General features: G+C 46.7%; 1 protein-coding gene across 17 annotated transcripts in view; it reads right to left on the bottom strand.

Annotated features, from left to right (window-relative positions):
* The window catches only part of dlg1b (discs large MAGUK scaffold protein 1b), a 44,302-nt gene extending 20,926 nt beyond the window's left edge, over nucleotides 1-23,376 (bottom strand). For 6 of the 17 annotated variants that reach the window (XM_029524330.1, XM_029524331.1, XM_029524335.1 and 3 more), the window contains exons 1-4: nucleotides 22,685-23,373; nucleotides 21,063-21,194; nucleotides 16,349-16,512; nucleotides 1,121-1,285 (exon numbers count right to left, since the gene is read on the bottom strand). In XM_029524330.1, the coding sequence (XP_029380190.1) occupies nucleotides 1,121-1,285; nucleotides 16,349-16,512; nucleotides 21,063-21,194; nucleotides 22,685-22,703 (480 nt within the window). In that variant the 5' untranslated portion in view covers nucleotides 22,704-23,373. Of the gene's footprint in view, nucleotides 1-1,120; nucleotides 1,286-6,350; nucleotides 6,468-15,501; nucleotides 15,574-16,348; nucleotides 16,513-21,062; nucleotides 21,195-22,684 lie in introns of those variants that run through there. The other 11 variants (XM_029524334.1, XM_029524336.1, XM_029524327.1 and 8 more) reach the window with 5 other exon arrangements.
* Between the last annotated feature and the right edge of the window lie 624 nt (nucleotides 23,377-24,000).

The raw sequence follows: 24,000 nt of genomic DNA, 5'->3' as shown, positions 1-24,000 counted from the left end.
GTCAGCAGTCATGCGACCTTCTGATGCCTTCACAGTCTGCTCAAACTTCTGTTGTGATCACCTAAAAATAGCCAAACAAAGCAGCCATCAATGTTCAGATTTTATACTTGGTTCACTGATATAAATGAGTCAGTCTTCTTCTTTAGGATCAAAAGTCAAAACACTAATGACAGACATTTTAAAACAACTTCATAAGAAACCTATCAGAGAGAGAGAGCAGCCTGTTCCTGTGATGCCCTGAAATGTACGTTTTATCTGATTCTTATGGTCCCGGACTAGAACCGAAGACTTCGTGGTCCGGTTGTTCAGAGATAAAAATGGAAGGATAACTGTAGAAGACCAACACCTGATTGGCTGTGGGCCGTCGATACCGCAAACCAAAACAGTAAAAACAGTATAAATAAAACCCTGAAGAAGGGTAAAGGTCACCAAAGAGCCACGACCTTTGACCCATTACAGTGCTTCATCTCCTCCTTTAGCAGGAGGTTCAAACAGGAAACGGACTGGAGGATTTTGACTGGTAGTGTGTTAGTGTGTGTGTGTGTGTGTGTGTGTGTGTGTGATGGCATCATGGCAGGAGACAGGTATGAGATACAACAGGTACAAATACTTATGAGCTTCAGAGCAGCTTCAGTGATTTCATGACCAAATGTCAGCAACATGGACAAGAAACAGACCTCATCCTCCCTCTGTATGTGTGTTCATTAATACACGTGAATGTAATTTTTCAAAATGAAATCAAGTGGATTTTAAATGAAGTTCTGATTGTGATCATGTGAGTGTGACAAATGGACAGAACTTAATTCATAACATTATAAAACAGCAGATAGACAGGAAAACAGACAGGTCTGACTTTACTGGTTTATGAAGAGTTATCATTTTTCAAACATATCTGTGATAACTTGATTTCAAAAGCTCAAATCATGAAAAAAGCTTAAACTGATCAATTTTTCAGGAGGTTTGGAGCTTTTAAACTTCATTATTGCTGAAATGAGAAAAAGGACATAGAATGGATAGCGTCTGTCCTGATTGAGGGGTTGTTGTACCTTTTTTAAATCAGTGATTCAACTCTCTGGGACAGTAAAAGGACAGAGAGGGTCAAAATACTCCTTCCTCCTACCTTCATAGGGGAGATGTGAGCGTGGGTGACGTATCCGTGCACATTCTCAATCTGGGAAAGGTTCTTCTCTGCTACCTGGACCAGCTCTGCCCCCCCCATCTCCTCCGTCAGCTGAGGGGAGCTCTGTTCCTGGGGGGACGAGTCCTCATCGTGGTGCCTGTACTTCTGAAACAGGGAGAACACAGAGATGGTGGTGAACAACAGAGCAGCTGCTGCCCTGAGCAGTGACTGACAGGAGGAGCTCCTGCCTCTATCTTGGCTCTGGACCTGAAGAACTGATCCAACAGAGTCTACTCTCTTACTACCTCTCCTGCAGAGGCTCATGGGATCATGGCCCCCGTGGATCTGCGGCTCAGGTGAATGACTGTCCTAACTGCCCGCTATTCAGCCTGGACTGGAATAATATTGTGTCTGAGGTGTGGTGGATCTGTGCCGATCCAGTTTGAACCAGGTGAAGGCCTCACCATCCAGACGCTGCTGTACCAGCCTCACTTCCCTCAGCCACTTCAAAGAGCCGCTAATCTGCTTCTGAACCGGATTATCCCACGTCTGATTGGCTGGAGGCTGAGCAATGGGCATCTTGGCTCAGAGGAGGAGGGGTGCTGTTGCCTAGCAACCAGTGACAGAAGCATCGCTGGACGCTGCACAACAACACAGTCATATGTCGTACATCCCCCTCGATCTGAGGGCTGAAGGTTTTCACCGCCCCTTAACTCCAGAAATGCAACCTGGACATTTTATTTTGAAAACTGAACTACAGTCAACGCGGAGGATGAATTAGAGAGCCATTTGGTCTCAGCTGTCGATTGGTTAACTTCACTGGTCCTGGAAATAACCAGCTGCTTCCTGTTTACACCAACGTGCACATGCTCAGTGCAGGTGAGAGTCATGTGATGTGTGTGATAGAGATAAAACACTCTGGATGGAGATGGTTTTAATTGTCAGAGCTTTCAAATGTGGATGTGGCCTTAGAGTCAGAGAGGGTGGTGGTCTGGCCTCTAAACGGTGGGAGTTGATCAGCAGCAAGGCGGACGACTGACGGGACTTTTGGTTCGCTGATGGACGGCAGTAGTAGGGGTGGGAATCTTTTTTTACGATGTCATGATTCGCTTCAAATCAGATTTTGGGGGCAACAATTCGACTTAAAACTATTTGATTCAAAATAATTTCTAATTTCTGTGCAAAGGATCATGTTCATGTTCTCATGTTCTACTCCAGTCTGACAGAATGACAACATTAAAGTGACTGACCAGACGAGACACCGGACATCTGTGTGACTGATGCTGTTTCAACCTGCAGTATTTAGTCAGGTTTTGTCCAACCACAGCGAATCAGTCTGCTCCACAGAGGAGGCAGTGAACTGTCTCAGAGAGAACAGTGTGTACACACAGACCAAAAATATCATCAGTCTCAGACAGTATCATCACTGTCACACATAAACGCACAACCAGTTATACATCTGCTGTGTGTCTGAGATCCGGACAGAGAGAAGCAACATCTGACTTATTATCCAACAACTGATCCATCAGCATGTTCAACAATCTGAACTTCAGCTCCCCATCACACGCAAACTAGACAACCAGTTAATAACCCGAAACACTGAATCTACTCTGACTGTATTTATCATCCGTGTGGGTAGACAGTCCAGCTCTCTACACATCCAGAAGCATCACAGTGGAGGAAGCAGCTGAGGGAAGTGTCCTGTCTATGATGAACCAGTTCCTCCTTCCTCTGGTTCTCATTCATGTTCATGTTCTTCTGTCGCAGAGACTCAGAGTCAGAGGAGCCCTGAAAAAATCCTTAAAACTTGAGAAGCTTTTGAGGAAACCTTTTGAGAATCTTTGAGCGTTTAGCCAGATGATTCTCCTCCATCATCTGAACATCAGCAGAAGCAGATGTGGCGTTTCCAGTAATAATCCTGCCGCCATTACGGGTTTAGTTACTGGAGGATTCTGAAGGGTCAGAGGTCACAGACAAACAGGAAGTCAGATTACACCACAAGAGCCAAGTCGACCTTCCACCAGAGGCTGTGTAACAAAGACCAGCACTGACTGGTTTAAGATCATCCATCATAGACAGGGATCAGGGTCACTGCTCAAAGTCTGTAAGACCTGGACTGGGAAGGGCTCCAATGAATCCCATCAGCTGTGCAGATTACAGCAGCAGTGTGAACGAAGGAAAAGCTTTTCAGGAGCTTTTCTGAGAAGCACACAGAGAGCAACAAGTTCCACTAATCAATGAGTCAGACTGAGCAGCATCTGTCATCACATGGGATAAAACAGACAGCATCCAGTCCACCAACCTGAACAACTGCACAACCCGTTAATAACCTGAGACACTGAACACGACTGTATTTAATTATCTGTGTGGGTGGACAGTCCTGCTCTCTACACATCCAGATTCTCTCTTTATGCTAAGCTAAACTAGCTGCTGCTCTGAGCCCCCCCCTCTACAGTCATGTACAACAGCTTGAGCTGAATCGTGCTCGTCCGAGTCGCAGCAGATGGAGAAGCATCAGGAGGCTGCAGGCGATCGGAGTCGTCACGACACTGCAGGGAAAAACGACCTGGAACAGGAAGAAGCCGAGCAGGAAGTGAGAGGAACAACCAGGACACAGGTGGGACTGCCTCTGCTCAGGTAAAAACCTCGGCATTACGTGTGAGGTGTCACAGGTTCGATCCCCGCTGTGGCTCCATGTCAGAGTGTCCTTGAGCCAGACACTGAGCCCACTCACTGTGGACGAGAGCAGCACAAACGTAAATGTGCATGTAGGAGGCAGTGAGGAGGTTTCCAGTGATGACACTGTCTGCCTGAAGAGAACCTCTTCCTCCTCCTCCTCCTCTTCAACAGCTCTAAGAGAGAAGAGGAGGAGGAGGACGATGAGGCACAATGTCCACTCCTGCCTGCCAAAAGCTTCTATAAATAGGAACATCACCAGAGAGCGGATGTAGCAGGATGTTCAGGAGGAGGAGGAGAGTTAGTGGATGATTCAAGGATGTGATGAAGAGGGAGGAGAAAGACGAGCAGAGGAATCACCCACATGATCTAACAGGAGGATAACATGCTCCGTGATTTCAGCCGTCTTATTTCTCTCCTGTGCTGCCGTCTGAGCACAGATGGGCCAAACACTCCCACACGGTCTGTATGCTAAGCTAAGTTAGCTGCTGCCTCGTTTCCAGCCCTACATATCGGACGAGTGGAAGTCCAGATCCACGCAGACCAGAACCCCTCTGTCAGTTAGAGCTGGACCTGGTCTCATCCCCCTGCCTGTCTTTGATCGACAGAGTCCAGAGCAGGTCAGCTCCACCCCTTCTCCCCGAGATCCCCTGCACTGGATGTGTGTGTATGTGTGTCCTGCTGCTGTCCACACTGTGAACTTCCCCACGGTGGGATTAATAAAGTTAATGTAATAAAATCTAGGTTGTCATCAAGTGAGCTTTGACAGAACGTTTATGGCCAATGAGCTGTGTTGAGACCTGGTTCTATCAGCTGGAGGTGCCGGGGATCGAACTGCCAACTCTGCCATCAGCTGCCAAAACCCACCTGAGCCAAAGTCACCCACAAAACCTTGATCTGAATCAGTCCAACAGATGCCGGTGGATCAGGCCTGAAAGGCAGCCGGTTTTAAAAATGGCAGCAGCACCCTGAATACTTCACGGCCGAACACGGACCAGATCCGGCACAAGTTATTGAGTGTGTGGTGGTGAAAGCTGTCGATGGCAGCTGATCAATGGGACTTAATTAAGACCAGTTGCAATCAAACTGTCATTGAGCTGAAGTTACAGCAGCAGGAGAAGCAGGATGGTGAATCACAGGCAGACCATCTAACCTCCAGTCTGAGATTTAAGAGGGTCACATCACCAATCCCTCAGATTAACAAAAGATACCAATCAAACCCTGATCCACAGCGGACAGGCAGCAGTAATCTGAGTGGTTTTCCTGGGTCCAAGGGTTCAAAGGTCAATGTGCTGCTCCACTGATACTCTACTACACCCCCAGCTCCCTCAGGCACCATGTGACCATCCAATCAGAACCCAGGGGTGAAAGGTCAATAAGAGATTCATTTGAAGTGGAATGGATTCCTACAACCAGATCCTGTCTTCTTTATTCCCTCGTTTCCTGTTCTGACCTGCTGTGATGTCACCTGAAAGATGATGATGATCACCAACACTGGCGGTGACATTTAAAGGATTATTAATTCACCAATTAGTCAAACTGTGTCCTTAGAAACAAACAAGGACTTAAATAGTCTCAAAAAGTCTAATTTTAACATCAAAACATCGACTCCAATCAAACATGTCAGGTGGCCATGTGTCGTCAGTCTGATTTTTCTTTAATATTCTTTCAATCTTCATAAAAGCTCTGAGCTTTCCAGAGTCACAGCTCTCAGCCTTCTTCAGCACATGTGACGTGTGATGTGCTTTTGGTTTGTCGGCGTTTCCCTGCAGAGCACACGTTGACCACACATGCACGTGCCTGCACCGCCAAAGCTGAAACCGTCAACCAATCAGGCCTCAGCGCCGATGCAAACAGAGCCCATGGTTGGTGGGTCCTGTGAGGCAGAGGTGACAGGCAGCTCAGTCGGCCTATCACAGTGCATTGGGTCAAACAGTAAACAGAACCACTAGTGGGTTTTTTCCCCCTCAGCTGTTGTCTGACAGGTGCAGAGGAAAAAACCACAGCTGAACCTTTAACATGAGAGAGACTGTCTGGATCTCTCTCCTCTGAAGTCTCTGCCTCCCTGTTAGCAATACAAGCCGACTAAATGTTCAGGTCTTAAAGGCTGTGTGAAGATGCTGCCTCACAAATCCTTCAGCGCCAACTTTGTCCACCACCACCAATCTACCCTTATGTGATCAGTGAAGAGGCTTTCTGGGAAATGCAGGATGCCGTTTCTTTGCTGAACTGTCAAGTTGATCAGATTCTCAGCCATTATTTAGTTCACTGATGCGTCGGAAAACTTATCAGCAACTTTTTCGATAACGGATCAATATTCTTTCAGATTTTTTCAGCTTTGTCTGAAAAATCATCTAACTACTCACTCATTAATCATCAGCTCGCTCTGTCATCACCCAGACTTCACTCAGGATCTCCACCTTTCACCGAACACATGAACTGTTCGCCCTCGCCGTGACCTCACCCCCCCCCAGCCCCATCTGAAACCAAACTTTGCTGAGGTTGTCCCTCCTCCCTGCCCGGCGGTGGTGGTGCTCCGGATGTGTCCACCCACCTTGCAGCCGAACATGAGGGAGATGGTGCTGTTGGTGCAGGCCACCTTGCAGTGGCACAGCATGGGCGAGAAACACTCCACCTTCTTCATGCTGGGGGACATCTTGTCGGCGCCGGGGCAGTTGGCTGACAGCCGCCTCCTCCGGGAGCGCTCCCGGCTCCTCCCGCACCGCCCGGCTCCGGCTCCCACCGCACCTCCTCCTCCGCCTCCACCTCCAGCCTCTCCACCTCCTCCTCCACTGCTGCTGCTGCTCCCTGCTCTCACCATCCGCCCTCATTCCTCGCGTCGCTCCATCACGGCGGGGAGGAAACGACTCCCAGAGCTCTTCCTTCATTCAGGGAGAACCTCCCCCCTCCTCCTCCTCTCCCCTGACCCCACCTCCCCCTCCTCCTCCTTCCTCTGGTAGATTTGATTCCTCTCCCTGTTGACCTCCTCTCAGGCGCTCGACTCCTCTTCCTCGCTCTCCGGCTTGTTTTCCTCCTCTCTCCCTGTTGCGTTCCCTCGCTCTCTTGCTCTCTCTCTCGCTACACTGACAGAGTCCTGGTGATGATGAGAGCTGAGGCGAGTGAGCACTGCTGTGTGTGTGTGTGTTCTGAGCCTTCCTCTGTGGGGGTGTGATTGGTCTCCAGGGACAGAGGCTGGTTTGGTCACATGACTCATCGGAAACGAGGAGGGTTAAATGAGAGAGCGAGAGAGAGAGTGGGGGTGTATCCTCGGGGAGGGAAGAGTGATGTAGGACAGAGTCAGTGATGTGGACGAGAGGAAGAGGAGGAGCAAAAAGAGGAAGAGGAGAAAGGTGAAGGGAAGAGGAGGACCAGAGAGGGAGATATGAAAACAGAGGAGATGACATCAGAGCAGAGAGGGAAACGGGAAGAGGAAGGAAACAGTAATGAGATCCACAACAACACGAACTCTGACGTTTAAGAGCAGAAGAAGAAACACCAGCCACTGTTCGCTGGACGATGCAGCAATGAAAGAATGACAGAAGGTCAAAGGTCACCTGATGGATCCAAAACCAAAGACAGCCTACCTCTGTGTGTGTGTCTGTCTCTGTGATAATGAGGTAAATATGTTCCTGAGTGCTGACGTCAGGAACTTTCACCAAATGCAGAAACTACAGAGTATCTGCTGCCTTTAACTGGACTCCTCTGCACTGCACACACAGACACACACAGACACACACAGACACATCCACCCACTGTCTGTCTCCGTGCTGTGTGTTAGTCATTCTGGTTGAATAGGAGATTAAATAAAACACAGTTTATCATTAACAGATCATCAAACTGAGAAATGTGACCCAACAAGATTTGATGTGACGACGCTGAACGCAACATAAAAGACAAAAATAACACAATGGGCTTCACATCTTTAAAAGCCTCACAACACCAACATCTACTCAGTCATGGCGCCTGGACATCCTCACAGACATGACCTCCATTATTGTGAACTTCATTTGGGACAGTTTGCACCAGCTAGTTCCCATCAGGGTGTGTAGCAGCGTGCGCTTCATTATCAAAGCCTGAGTCAGGATGCACACACACAGACACACACACTGAGCAGCAGTGACAGTGATAACAGCTGACAGCTTCAGATGTCACAGCCTCCTTCTAAATTTAACCTGCTGTTTTTTTTACACACCGTTCTCCACACCGGGGATCCCACAGTCCTGGACTGCTGGTGTGGCTTCAAAGCACCAACAACTTTGAAGGTGGCTCCCCCTGCTGGACTCAGCTGAGCTGCACTAGTGAGCCAACATATCTGTTGTTTTCCTCCAATTTAAAACATCTCAGTCCATCTGACGAAGTTTAAAGTGATCCTGAGAGCAGATTTTATCTGAAGCACTCTCTCCCTCCAGCTCTGTAAACTGTGTGAAGTCCAACAGATGCTGAGCTGCATTCTGATATTCAGGCTCCAGATGACTTCACTGAAGCGCCATTCGGACTGGGGGGGGGGGGGGGGGGGGAGGAGAGACTCTCTGAGACTGACAGCAGGGGGCAGCAGAGCCCCACACAGCCAGCGTGATGAGCCAAGTTAGTTCAGATCCGGTTCAGTCCGACTCTGTGACTCCTTCTGTGTGTTTATCCGTCCATTCTCATCCTCCATCTTTGATAGTGACGTCTGGAGTCACGTCTCTACGTCGAACACTCCTATTGGCTCCAGTTAGTGATGTCACAGCTAATCAGAGGCCTAGCTGTCAAAGTCTCTGGATAAGTCCTGTTTGTTTCTGAAGTTGGTCAGAAGTTTATTGTGTTAAGCATTTGAGGCTTCGGAAAATTTTTGTTTAGTTATTTTAGAAAGTTCAAAAGGAATGAAAAAGCCTTCAGAGGGTTCAAATCTTGTTTACCTTTTACATGAATTGACCTGTTGACTCATTAAAAGGTTAAGTCTCTGGACAAACTGCAGTATTAAACATTAAATCATATCCGAGTGCAGGGATTATTGGATGAAGCAGGATGAAAACCTGGACGATGAGGCGGTCACTCAGAAATTCATCATATCCATGTATAAATGATGTGAACGCAGCACGACGAAGACGGGTGAGAATCTGCAGCATTTCAGCTCCCTCTCTGACCCCCACTCAGACTGTGAGGTCATTTTGTCCTGTTTATTTTGCTGCTTCCTGCAGTTTAACTGTATTTTCTGACTGTTCGTCCTGGAGTCTCTGTTGTCTTTTAAATACCAGCTCTGATGTAAATATTGTCAGAAACATCATGTCAGTGTTTACATGAAAAATCAGAGCGTTGTGGTTTTTTTAATATCCAACTATTTAATGGCCTTTAGCCAACAGCTGAAATACTCACAGGTTCAAATTTTTAAGGGATCCATTAAACATTTGCTCTCTGATTCTAACGTTTTAGGCTCATTTTACCTTCATAAAGGATCTGTTTGTAAATGTTGCTGTTAACAGGATTTCTTTATCTCTATACCTCTAATGGACACAAACACAAAGGACAATCCATTATTCAGCACAGAGGCAGCAAACAGGCTGCTGCAGATATGACAGCTTAGTTTAATATGCAGAGAAACCAGGTTCTCCATCAGCATGAATACAAATGGCGGGGGGGCCAGAGCGAAACGACCGTCAAAGGCAGAAGATCAGAGAGACTGCAGAAGACAGTGGGGGTTAAAGCATTAGACCATCTCTGCTCCAATACAATTAAGGAAAAAGGACAAACAATGACATTTAAGGCACAATTCAGACAGACAATTTCACAGATAAACACGAGGATGAACAGCTGCAGATAGACACAGGCTGCCAAATTTACCCCCACCCAGACCTGGACTCTGGTCTGAAGAGCCTTGAACCCGCATATAACGTCCAACCCAGAGCCACTCCACTAAAGGGACTGTTCTTTATCCAGAAAGTGGAAGATCTAAGTAATGCTAAAAAGAATAAACAAACCTGTGTTGACCAGCCAGAAATCAGAGTGTGTTCAATTCCAACTCTTTGTGAAGAAAAAACATGTTTTAACAGACAGAGGAAGACATACTGACGTACAACATGATAAAATAAACTAATCATCCATCAGAACTGAAAAAGTTTGCTCATTAACAGGCTGACAAATCTAAGAGCAGCTAACAGCTGAACGTTGATTTGATCTTAAAAAAAACCTACTGATCTGCTCACTGCAGTCAGTCTGGCAAACAGTAAACAGGAGATTTAACTCATGGAGCGCCTGGAGGCCACCAGCGACCCCTGGTGGTCAGCAGACCACAGTTTGGGAACAGCAGCTGCTCTACAGACTCTTGTGTTCTGCTGCTGAATGAACTCCAAAGCTCTCAGACGATCCATTTAGAACATAGAACCCTGAAAATCTGACATTCACAGACAAAGCAACAACAGCATCACCAGTAGAGGTCAAAGGTCACAGCGTCCAGACAGAACTAACTAAACACAGAGCCAGCTTCCCTCCTCCATTGCTCAGTTTTCATCTGCTCACTCAGCCCACGCCTTCCCAGGATCCTCTCTGTTCCTCCTCCTCTCTAACCTCTCCGTCTGTTCCCCTCACCTCCCTGCAGTCTGCTGGCAGCCGGCTGTGTGTTTGTGTTTGTGTGTGTGTGTGTGTGTGTGTGTGTGTGTGTGTGGCAGGGCCACGGTAACAGTCAACTGTTTCACTTCCTGTTGTGCTTCAAGAACAGGAAGTTCACATGACTCGTTGACTGTCGCAGATCCTTTTATGAGGATTGAAGGAGCTGAGGCTTGTGTTTGTTTTTTTATTTAGGATTAAAGGTGTGTGAGTGTATGTGTCAAAGTCCCATCTACGTTTCTTTGCATTTCTTTGGATTAGCAAGGTGTGTGTGTGTGGGGGGGGGAGTCAGAAACGCACTAAGCTTCAGAATCCTCCATCTTTGTTTACAGTCTGTGATCAGCTGACCTACCAGCTACATAAAGACCACAGGCCAAAATAAATAAAATAACAGTTTAGAACCATCCCAAAGTGTTCACCGTGTGCTTGTTTTGAATTAAATGTGTTTCAGAGAGCGAACATCAGCCATCCCATCCTATAAATCCAGTAATTAACACAAACGATTGAGTCCAGTTTCCCAGCGGAGCCATGAGCTGCTGATCAGACAGAGTTCATTCAGCAACACTGATACTGAGACCATGCTGCTGCATTTATTATCCCTACTCCTATTATAGTTATTATCATTGTACAGCTGCTATGAAGCTCAGCAACATCCCATCAGCCCCTGCTGCGCTGTTTATGGTCATTTACAGCAAACACTGAAACTGCTGATTATCCCTTTAACTTCCTGCTGCTGCACACTGTGGCTGTGTGTGCATTTATTCCAGCCTTTCAGGACATTTCTTCCTCACATCACATCCCCACTTCAAAAGGACTGATGAGTCACAACCAGGTTTAGGTTATGACCAGTGTCCCAGTAACCAGTGAGATGGGAAAGCAGCTGCAGCCTGTTCAACATGTGCCACCTCCACCTTTCCTGCTCTCATTCACCTGCTTGTATATCCATCTGTCAGTCTGTCCACCATCTTGATTTTTAAACCAGAAGAAACCATAAACATTTTCCCATAGAATTCAGTACAGTCGGACGAATTCTCACGACCAGCGGAGCTAATTAAGAGGCTTTAACATTTAACAGGTTAAATTTCCAGGAAATGCTTCAGTCCAGGTATGAACCTGCATCTTCAAATGTGTGTCGTCATTGTGCGTCAGCAGGAAAGTGACCAGCAGCTGCAGAAGTTGGATTTAGATGGCAATGACTGTGTTTGGGCCTGCTGAGCCACAGAGCTGCAGCAAGCTGTTAACAAGGAGCTGAAAATAGTCCCCACACACACACACACACACACACACACACACACACACACACACACACACACACACACACACACACACACACACACACACACACACACACACACACCTTGTCTGTGAGAAGGTGCACTGCCCTAACCCCAACCACATTGGAGTCAGCTGACCAAACATCAGGATTAAACAGAAAATGTTCAGTTTGAGTGAGGACATCAGGACGCCTGACCTGTGACCTTTGACCTGCGACCTGTTCCACAGACTGGAGACGCCCTAAAACCTTTTTTATCCAAAACAGCTAGATGAAAAATAGAACAAACACGGGAAACTCCAAACCAAACTCTGACAGGTGAGCCAACATCAGCAACTAGGCATCTAAACTCCCAGAGGTTAAAGGTCAAAGCAGCACATCAACACTCACAAACCGGAGTCTGGGACTTACAACCAGCATGTCATCAGTCCATCCGTTCAGGTCACAACGCTCAGTAAAAAAAGTGAAGACAGAAAAACACACCGACCGGTCTGAGCAGAACCTCCTTGAACACAGCAGCAGCGTCAGAGAAGACGAGTTCTCCGATCTGTTTGAGTGAAACACCAGATGATCATAAAGGTTACTAACTCGGTGATACACGGTCGGTACCAAAAGGGTTCACGGCTGATCTCACACATCTCACAAAGTCCCACTGAGGAGACACAATTCAACAATTTCTGACACACAACTCCGATAAACCCGGCTCAGCGATCATTCAAACGGTCCAAAAACCTGAAGGACAAGAACTGACCCGGAACTGTTCAGACTGACCTGGACTGGACTGAACTGACCAAAACTGGACCGAACTTACGTGGACTGGACCTGACTGAAGCAGAATGACCCAAACTGGACTGGACTGAGCCAAACTAGACCGGACTGAACCAGACTGACCCAAACTAGACCGGACTGCACCAGACTGACCCAAACTGAACCAAATTGACCCGGACTGGACCAGACTTAACTGAACCGGACCGGAAATGAACCGGACTGCACCAGACTGGACCAAACTGAACCAAACTGACCCGGACTGAAATAGACTGGACCGAACTGAACCGGGCCCGAACCGGACTGAAGCAGACTGAATCGCACTGGACCGAACTGAACTCCGGTGAGTTGCACTCGACATCTACACCGTTTGTGTGTTTGTGCAGCTTTTTTTTTTACCTTCGTCGTGACGATACAGATACAGTCCATGTTCGGCGCTACACCGACCGACAGCAGCGGGCCGCCCGCCGCAGAGAGCCTCCTCCCCGGGCAGCCGGCTCTCCTCCGCCCCGCTGTCCGGAGCCCGGAGGCTGCGTTTGAGGACAGTGGGACGAGCGACACTCCATCATCACACACTGACAAACAGCTGACAGCTGAATCCCACTGCTCCCTTAAAGCACACATCCTCACCTTGGGCCGAGTTCAGGTCCATAAAACATAAAGAACATTTCTTAATACAGTACCTGCTGTTATTCCCGAGCTCCTGTCTTTTCATATGGCTGTGCACTGATGCTCAAAGTGAAAATTTATATTTTTCCGATTACACTTGAAGGCAACACTGTACCACCTGTACTGAATGATTACGCAATTCATAACAGGCAGGTTGTTCTACGTCATCATTATAAATGAACCAATTTATGGTTGAGAAAACGTCAGACAATCTTAAAAAAAAAAAACACATTTAATGTGAAACATGAAATGTTAAAATAGTTCTTAATAATAAGTCATTTTCAGGCAATCAACGCAAACTAAATTTAACAAGTGTGCTCCTCAGACGCAGCGAGATGTTCACTTCACGTCATAACACACAGTCATCGACGTGTGCAAGGAGGAGGAAGATGGAGTGGGAATCACTACTGTGAATATTTACACTTCCATGAATCAGTCACACAACGTCATGCCTCCTTAGCAAACACTGAGCTCTTCCCAGGAAGTGATGTAAGCGTTTTTTGAAATAAATAATTGACTAAATGTGGTGACATTGTTTCAACTCAACGTTTCTGAGCGTAAGTTTGACTAACTCTTCCGGTCTGTTTACGACACATTTGTTCAGGTTCAATCTTTTTCAACCCTCCGTGACGTCTTGCCGTTTGTCAGGCGTCTGTCGATCATCTTGATTTTTAAACCAGAAGAAACCATTTTTTTGAGAAGGTGGAACTGAGAAGAATAAACTTTTCCCTTAGAATTCAGTACAATCATCCTTTTTACTACCAGTGAGGCTAAAAAAGAGACCTAGCTGTCGGAGTCTGTGGATCAGTCCTGAATGTTTCTGAGTTTATTGTGTTGACAGAATAAAGACAATCAGATATTTGGAGCTGATTTTTCATCATTACTGAGCAGAACTCCTGATCAGATAAAGACAGAAACGATCCAAACACATGAGAGGAACATTTCTGTGGAGAAGGAAACATTGTGTTTGTAGTTGGTTCTTGTTTTCTGAGCGTCTCTCCCCGATTACAGAGAGCAGAGTCTGAACAGTCACTCATAGAATTAAAAAATGTTTATCTGATTCTGAAAAAGCACAATTTGATAATAAATAAACAGAAATGATTGAAGAATGTAATGTGGATGTAAAATGGTTCAGATTAAGTTCAGTTGTTAGTGAGTCGTTTATCTGGACCTGACTTTAACCTGCAGTTATCATCAAAAACAGGAAGAACCTGAAGCTCCCACAAAACACTCCATCACATCTCCGTCATTTTATCTTAGCAGCTTTACAGATGAACAGACATAAAGATGAGTCGATGCATTTAAGAGCAGAACAACATGATGACATACAAGAACCTACAGAGTCAAAACAAGACTGGAACCTGCACAGAAACCAGAACTGAAATCCACACAGACCACCACCATGACGGTCCTGAACAAGAGTACAGCTCCAGTCTGCCGACTGAGGACCAAACTCATGAGCTGCTTCTCAGTCAGGACGCTGCTTTGACTGGTATTTACACAAATAAGAGGTTGTGTGTATACTTTTCAAACAACTAACATGAAAACGTTCAGAATAAACCTGGAAACACGTGAATAAGTAAACGAAGAAAAACTAAGTCATTTGAATTAAGGAGTGAATCAAATGAGAGTACATACAAGAAACTGTAAATTAGATTAATAAAAAAAATATTAATTTAATCAATGACAAATGGTTATTCATTTGATTTAGTTTGAGTCAAAATGTTGAAAAACAGGAAAAATCTGACTGAGAATAAAGCTGCTGTCTGTGGATCAACCCAGCAGGACAGGAGGTGTACTGTTCAGACCCGGCAAAATCAACCAAAATGGATGAAGCAACATGACCTCTGACCCCTGAACACAGCAGCACCCACCTCAACACGTCGCTGAGCTGCGTCAAACCTGAGACGAAGTCCCGAGCTGCATCTGGATTTTAATCTTTTTAATCTGAAAGCTTTTAAAAAGTCTCCTCATATTCAGAACCAGCTGATTCTGTGTGAGTCAGTAAAGACTCAGAAAACTAGAACTGACTCAAAACACACACTCTGAATGTTTCCTTATATTTTTGATAAAAACTGTGTGAAGCAGAACAACCAAAGAAAAGCTGAACTCAGTAACGAGGCTGAGCTGATTCTGAGTATGTGGAGACTTTTTAGGACCACGAAGTGTTAAAAAAGAGAGCAGCTACGTCCTTAAGTTCTTCTCTGATTTCAGTCCTGGCACATCCAGACTCCGGTCTTATGTCATGAAGCTGCAGCGACACCTCGAGGCGTTTGGGTGACTCCGACCCCGGTTCGGGACAACCCACCCCTCTGATGATCAAAAGCACAAGAGGACTGGATGGGACATGCGGCGAAGGTGGACAACACCGACACCCCCCCGCCCCCCACCAACAGCAAACCAGTCCAGTACTTACTTGAGCATCACGGCTGGGCGAGCGTTTGGCCTGCGCCAACGTGTGCAGGATTTCATTTAGGAGGGGGGAGTCCTACAGGCAACCGTGAGTGTTAACAGTCAGAGAGGGAGGAAAGAGAGAGAATGATGACATCACAGCAGACTGGACCTGCATCAAGTCTCTGACGTCCATCTGTCCCTTAAAAAAAAAAACAAAAAAAAAAACAAAACACAGAGGCGGGAAAGACGGAGGCCACAAACAGAGCCTCTTCTCATCACCAGGTCACACAGTCAGCCATGTGACCTGACACTGAGGACTCAAACATCCCACCTCATGACAGGTGACATCATGGAGCAGCTTCCAACAGGAAGTCTTAACGCAGGATCACGGCCATCTGTTAGCCTAGCTTAGCACAATGACTGTTCTCCATTAAAAACGGGGAACAAAAATTCAGACAGCTGGAAAATGATCACCTAATCGATGATTTCAATCATCATCCTTTCTGCTGATGTCAGAATCTGAAGAGTCGTCTTCCTAACCTGACAACCTCATTACCTGTTCCCTCCTCTTACTGTCAGCTCAACGCTGCGTTTCAGTGAGTCCTGGAAACCAGCAGATCGTCAGACATCCTCACCGGATGATTAGTCTTCCGACTGAACCCGCCTGGTGATGAGTATTTTTAACCCTTTAACTCCATAAAATATAATCTGGTCTTCAGACACACAGACACTGGACCACCACACATGGTGTCACACATCCAACCTCTCGACCCACAGCGTCAGCAGACCTGATGACATCACTGGCTGGTGTCCGGCGGTTTCCAGTGACACACAGGTTATGTTTTTGCAGTTGTGTTGTGCGTTCTTACCTCAATGCTGGTGCTAAGGCTGGGCAGTGTGTCCGAGGTCACTGTTGTGCTTTGAAGGCTGGAGAAGTCCAAAAGGCTGATGGGCGCCATGGGGTCTGCCCCCTTGGAAGACTCCGCCCATCTCTGACTGTCCAGTAAGGTCACTTCATAAAATTCCTGGATATCTAACATGACAGAGGAGACACAACCAAACACACCAGCGTTACACAACCAGAAACAGAGAGCCAACTCTGAGGAAAAACAGAGTGATTTAAAAAAAAAAAAAAAAACAGAAAAGATTCTTTTGATGGTGTCTGGACACGAAGGCGGGGTCAAAGTGGACAGGAAGTGGCCTTGGTGAAAAACTGTGCATTTTGTTGTGCTGATGGAACACAGTTGAAGCCAATGAGGAGCTGCTTGTTCCCGTTTGTCATGTTGTTACTGATGCGGCCTGCAGGCGACAGCTGATCGGACTCTGCGGCGGTTGTCCCGAGGAGCCGTTGAAGTGATCTGATGGTTGATGGAGAAACATCTGCGCCAGCCGCCGCCAAGCCAAAGAAGGCCTGAGTAATTTTAGATCTGTGAGAGTTGTGCGTCCTAAAATAAGACGGCATGTTGAATGTGGCTGCTGGGCTGGAGGCTTTTTATAATATCACATAGGCAGACTGAGGACTCACAGTGCAGGCAGAGACTCACAACATCAAACACATAATCAATCATTCAGGATTCATTATCCCAGTCTGACAGGACATCCTGATCCCAAAGGAGCCGCTTTGATTCCAGACACTTTAAAATGTTTGACAGAAAACAGAGAGCTGCAGCAGCACCACGTGGATTTAATAAAACACTCCGTCTTCAGTCTTCTCCAGATTCATCCTGGTTGTTTTCAGTGAAGGTGATTCATTTAACCCATCTTATGGGGAATCTTTCCAATTTCCATGTTTTCTCCTCGCAGCCGTGTCCTTTATTCTGTTGAGTGTGGAGCTTTAAACCAGATGAGACAGGAGTCTCCTGAAACCTCCTGAAAAAGGTCCTCGGAACAACTGGCCTTCACCAACACCTTCATGTCTCAGCGTCTAGAGAAGATGGAGGCATGAACTCCATCAGATGACTTTTGGTGTAAATCTTAGAAACATGATCAGTTCAAAGAACAAAGTTAATCTGATGATGGTGGTTTAAGGTCTCATGTGGTTTTGGCTCCATGTGTTTCCCTGCTGCAGAGGCTGAGAAATAAAGGTGACATTCATCAGATCAGTCCTGGATTTAGAGCCTGGACTCAGCTGGACCAGTTCCTCTGCTATATGCAGTCACCAAGACCAGAAGCAGCCACCACACAGTGGAAACTCAGCTCTGTTGTTTTTTCAGGATGGCTTCCTTCATCTTGGCTCTTTCACAGTAAAAGCCTCTGAGAACTTGGTGACAGCAGGGTGGTGCCATGTGGAGCAGCGAGTCTGCTCTGTGATCTCATCTGGCCAGGCCAGGTCAGACCAGGTCATGGACCAGGTCCAACCGGAACCAGGTCAGACCAGGTCACGGACCAAGTCCAACCGTAACCAGCTCAGACCAGGTCACGGACCAGGTCCAACCGTAACCAGCTCAGACCAGGTCACGGACCAGGTCCAACCGGAACCAGGTCAGACCAGGTCACGGACCAGGTCCAACCGTGACCAGGTCAGACCAGGTCACGGACCAGGTCCAACCGTGACCAGGTCACGGACCAGGTCCAACCGTGACCAGGTCAGACCAGGTCACGGACCAGGTCCAACCGTGACCAGGTCAGACCAGGTCACGGACCAGGTCCAACCGGGACCAGGTCCAACCGGAACCAGGTCAGACCAGGTCACGGACCAGGTCCAACCGTAACCAGGTCAGACCAGGTCACGGACCAGGTCCAACCGGAACCAGGTCAGACCAGGTCCCAACACTTTACGGAACAGATGATTTTCACTGATGTCACCAGCTCTTATGGAAATATTTTCGTCCCACAGACGCTGACCTAAGACCTAAAAATACAGAGGTCCCTGTTGGTGTCCAGACCGGTGTCACAGCTGATATACCACCAGGTTCATGGTCTCCATAGGGTGAAGCGTTCTCCAGCTCCACCAGCAGGCCAATGCCGGCCCTCCTCTGATGAACCGTCTAACACCGAGGCAACGTGGACACTATGTCCTGAGATCACTAATCAGGCTTTATCTTCTGAGGACGTGGCTGACCGTCTGTGTCCACAGAGGTTTACCTGCTGCAATGACGACTGGATGAGGAGAAAAACTGATCAATGAAAGAGATGCCCTCTTAAAGAGGAGCGTTAAAGCTGAAGCCTTCAGGTGTCTGATCAGTTACTATCAAAATTTAATATTTGACAGTTTAGCCGCTCTCTTTTTTTCCCCTTTCAATGTTTATACTGACATCTTTGTGATAACGAAGCCTTGAATTGTGGCCCATATGCTGTCAGAATGTACCAACACTTTTATTCTCCCGGAGGAAGTGGAAGGACTGACTGCTCACACTTCTCCCCAGATGCTGGCTGTGATGAATTATGATAAACTGAACGATCCAAGTTCAAATCATCCGCAGATTTATTCCTCAATCAAAAGAATTCATTATCTGCAGGCCCAATTTTGACCTTTGAACTCTGACATCAAAGGTCTCACAGCCTGGGGAGGTCAGACTCACTGGACTCAGCAGAATAATGTTCAAAATGTTCAGCACTGAGAAGTGAATGCCAATTTATGAAATTGAAAAGATTCGATGGCGGCCATCTGTTTCTCTGAGAGGAATCAGGCCAGTCTGCTCCGAGAGGACAGGAAGAAAAACACAAACTGACACACACGGCGTTCTGTAAATCAGGGGCGGTGGACGGGGATTATGACCGGGGGGGTAATCGTCGTGTCCACAGAGGGATTACACCATGCTCTCCTGCTGCCGACATCTCTTCTTTTGGGGGGTTTGGCAGATTGGAAACTGTGGCAAAAATCTATTTTTCATCAGTGACATTCAGATGCATAGACGTCAGGATGAGCGTGACAAACGCACCCAGAAACATAGTTCAGGACTTCGTGTTACATTTAACAAAATTTAATAAAAGCTGAAGAACTCATGAAAAGTCCAGTTCAGGTCAAATGATGCAGCATGTTTGTTTCATGTTAATGTGATGAAGGTTACATCTCATCATCACTTCATGTTTTCATGTCACTGCATTTATATTAAAGATTTAAAGTATATTACCATTTCAAATGAGCAGAGTCTGAAACTTTTGTTTCATATTTATTCCATTATTATATTTCAAGTTCTATAATTAAAAACTATGGTTGTGTAATTGAGATCAGAGGGAAGCTGATCAGTTTAAAGTTGGATTTATTGTGCCGGGGGTCAACGATTCCAGGTGGAGCATGATTTATTTTGTTCTCCGCTCCATAATGCCAAAAAAACCTGATAATGCCCAAATCTTGTTTTTGAGAAAGGAGCTGGCCTACAGGCTGCAGAGGGAACAACCAGAGGAGGAGGATGGGAGCAGGAACCAGGCCACTGAATTCGCACTGCTGATTTCAACTCATCCATTAGTGATGAAGATGCTCACAGCAGCAACCTGAACTTGTTGTTTTTCAGGATGAAAAGAGACTGAAAGAATCCCTTGGACCAGACTCTGCTGGTCCAGACCCTCACAGATCCAAATTTCTGTCAACCTGCTGTGAGCAGACGGATCAGAGTCTGGTCTTAGCCTCATAAATATTTTAATCACTCACTAATTTCTTCACATTGTTTTCCCTTGAAGAAAACTAACTGATCACTTGACACAATACATGTCTCAAATTTGTTCTCTCTTAAAAACCAAAACACACTCTGAATGTTTCTTTCTTTTCCAAAGAAAAGTTCCTGTCATGTGTTTGGGTCATCTATAGCTGATCTGAAGTTTCTATCTTTATCTGATCAGGAGTTCTGCTCATTCTTTGGAGCAGTAATGATGAAAAATCAGCTCCAAATATCTGATTGTCTTTATTCTATCAACACAATAAACTCACAAACATACAGGACTGATCCAGAGACTCTGACAGCTCGGCCTCTGAATGGGAGCATCATATCAAAAATGACCATCTTGTTGCATTGAAGACTTGAAACTATACACTGAGACCAGAAACTCGTGGTGTCAGACTCAATCAGGATGATTCTGATCATCTGGACTTCAGCTGATTCCTTCAGACGGTTTCTTCCAGATGTTGTAGCTGTTTGCTCAGTGTGTTGGACCGTCAGCCCTCGGACGGTCGCACCGACACACAGATGACCTTTACAACCTCTCACCACACTGCGACGCCTCACACAGGAGAAACAAACAGCTGTGATGAGGTCAGAGGTCACCGCTGTCAGTTTACTGACATTTATCAGCTGATGTTTGACCTTCAGTGACAAATTAAAACAGTTTTGTTCCAAACGTCAACCTGCATGAAATAAAATAAAGAACAAGGACAAATGTGGCTGTTTCCCCATCAAACACAAACAACTATACAACTGACTCCCAAAGTTCAGTTACAAACACAAATAGCTTCTGCAGCGCTGGAAACGAAGCCAAATATTTATATTCTGTTAAGTTTTTATCAGAGCACCTGATCCAACAGTTTTAGGACCACAGGACCTCCTTGCTTTCTATGACCTTTGGTGTATTTTACCAGGACTTTCCAGGAATAGGAAGTGGAGTGGACCTGTTGCAAAGGGTTTCTGGGTAAATGAAGGGGAAGCCTACCTATGAGAGCCTGGAAGAGATTGCTCTGGAAGATGTCGATCACCCTCTGGATGGAGTGTCGGAGCTGGCGGTCCTCCGTGTGGTTGAGCTTGGCCCGGTACTCCTCCAGCAGCAGCAGAGCTCGCTGTGCGTCTGGACAGGAAAAGGAGAAGGTTAAACAGCTGTACACATGGAAACAGTTTTCCTATTTCATTTTCAAAATAAACGCACTTTTCCATTCCTTCCATCAGAAGTTTTTAGATCAAACACATCATTCACAGATGCCGTGTAGCGTACATAACAATAACAAAAATAGAGATTAAAAACTAAATTTAAGAACAGTTATGATTCAGTGCCTGTCATGCTCATATAAATCAAACTTCTCCGCCCAAACTGTTTGACTTGAATTCTGTATGTGAGTGGAATCCAATCCAAAGACCTGAGACCTGGACTGAGACACTGAAGAGAGCCAACTAAAAATCATTTCATCTCAGAAACTGGAACCTATGGTTGAACAATAACCATGCGGATCAGATTATATTGATTTATAAAATATCCCAAGGCTCCAACTTCCAGGTTGTACCGCTCAGACTCACCTGAAGTTAGTGACATCTCCATTTCATCAGATTCATTTCATCAGCAGACGTTTTTAAATCCCGGGCTGAACCTGATACACTGACCTTTATTCAGACCTCTCAATTACTGCGTGTAATCAAATCTAATCTTCATTCAGTTGTTTTTCATGTGTTTCATATGTGAGGTGGACTGTTGATCCAACAAAACACCACATCAGCAGACCTCCAACTGGAGATGTCAACACAAACCGCTTCATTACAACAAAAAAGATTTCACAGACAAACAATGACAAACACTGTTGGCTGCTGCTTTTAAAGGATCGTCCAGATTTTACATCAGAGGTCAAAGGTGACAGAACTGCCAAAGGTCAGCTGATCATCAATCAGTGTTTGATGACTGTGACTTTCTGCATCAAGGATGAGCGTCTGAATGAAAAAGACTTTCTGTAGCTTGATGTAAAAATAGACAGAAGTGAAATAATCAGGAGAAACTGAGCAGAACTTCTGAAGGCAGTGTGTTTTTAAACCGAACCCATCTTTTACACAACGAACGGAACCCCCTCCAGATGCAGGCCGGATTAAACAAAGCGGAGGGAGCTCGGATATAATTATCGGTTTAATTAGGCTGCTATGAGCACTCTTTGGCACGAATGACACAGTTAAACAAACGGATCTCTTCCAGGTGGAAAAGTCCAAATAAAGCCCAACTTGGATGTGTAAAGTGTTTGGTATAAAGTTCTGAGCTGAGGTGAGGCTGTGAATATTTTATTAATATGACAGTTTATTTTTAGTTGGCTCGTCTCTGCCCCAAATACAACTTGGTTAGCAGCGGCGGCTAACCGGCTAGCCCCCACTAACTCACTTTCCCCGGCCCGACCCGGCTCGGTTCGGCCCGGCCCGGCCCGGACCGGCTGTGAGGACAGTGTTCTGCTCGGGTTGTGTGTGTGTGTGTTCGTGTGTCCGTGTCAGTTTGGGAGTTGTGTGTGTTTTTCGGAGGCTGCAGTGTGAGTTTCCCCGGCAGACCGCGGCTAGCCGAGCTAGCTTGCTGGTGAAGTGAAAGCGGCTTACCTTTCTTTCGGACTGGCATGGTCCGGTCCGGTCCGGTCCGGTCTGGCTCGGCTGGGCTCGGTACTGGAGCTATTTCCGTGTTAGCCTCATACACGCCGCACACCGGCCGTGTTTTACTGATTATTGCTCCGCTGTCAGCGCTCCAAGTCCGGCTGTGGAGACACCAACTTCCCTCCGACAAACTAACTCCCGGTCCGGGGAGCTGGACCCGGATCTGGACCCGGAGCCGGACCCGGCTACCAAGGCGACACACAGAAAACCGGCGGGGGCAAACGCACAGGACCTCCGGTTCAAAATACAGTCCGGACACCGAGCAGGACCGGCAGAAGCTCCGGTGAGTGCCGTCCGCTCCGACTGTCCGCGGCGTGCACCGCACCGCACCGCACCGCACCGCAGACGCACAGCCGGATAAAGGAAGTGTGAGTCGAGCCTCCACCGGCCGGGACCGCCCGGGACCGGCCGTTCAAACTGGAGAAAGAGCCGCTCAGCTTCCGTCCAGGCGGAGCGCTGCCGCTCCTGCCGCTGCTGCGGTGCAGCCAAAGGTTCGGCTCCGGAGCTCTGACGCGTCAGAAAAAGTCCCGGCTGCTGGTCCGGCTCGGTCCGCACACCTCAGGGTCTCCGCCTGCCTTCTGCTTTCGTGTCAAACTTCTGTGACTGTAGGTCCTCCTCTCCTCTCCTCCCTCTTCCTCCTCCTCCTCCTCCTCCTCTCCAGGTCGGCGAATTCCAAACTTTCCTCCAAAATGGCGTCTCACAGAGCTGGAAATGTGAACCATGTGATTCCAAAGTCTCTCCCCCTTCTCCCCCTTTTCTCCCCCTTCTCCCCCCAGACCTGCCGCCCAATGAAGCAGCTCACCTTCCGGAGGAGGAGAGGAAGGTCAGATGAACAGCACCAACCTGAGGGAGGTGAAATGCCTCAGCTGAAATTAAAGTTAAGTTTTATGAGATACCTTTCATTTTTTCTGTCCAGCATGAATCCAGTCGGACCAACTAAACTCTCAGATGCTGCTGTTTGAGAAAGTTCAGCTTATCATTTATAACTATACTCATCTGAAGCGTTGGGTGGACGTATGACAGTTTTAATTCCTGTCCTCTGTGTAGCGTTGGTGTCACTCTTTAATTATTGTCTTTTATTTTTGTATACTCTGCACAGAGTTTAGTTTGATTTTATTTTATTAGGAATATATTTCTGGTAACCTCATATGAGGATGTGCAGCTAATACGTCCATGAATGTGTTGTCACCATTTATGAATAAATCTGAAAAACGTGTTCAGAGGTCAGAGGTCAGCCTGCGGACCTTCCTGAAGTACAAATCCAA

Source organism: Echeneis naucrates, chromosome 17 (assembly GCF_900963305.1).
Source record: "Echeneis naucrates chromosome 17, fEcheNa1.1, whole genome shotgun sequence".
NCBI lineage: Eukaryota > Metazoa > Chordata > Actinopteri > Carangiformes > Echeneidae > Echeneis > Echeneis naucrates.
This window is presented reverse-complemented; position numbering and strand designations above follow the sequence as displayed.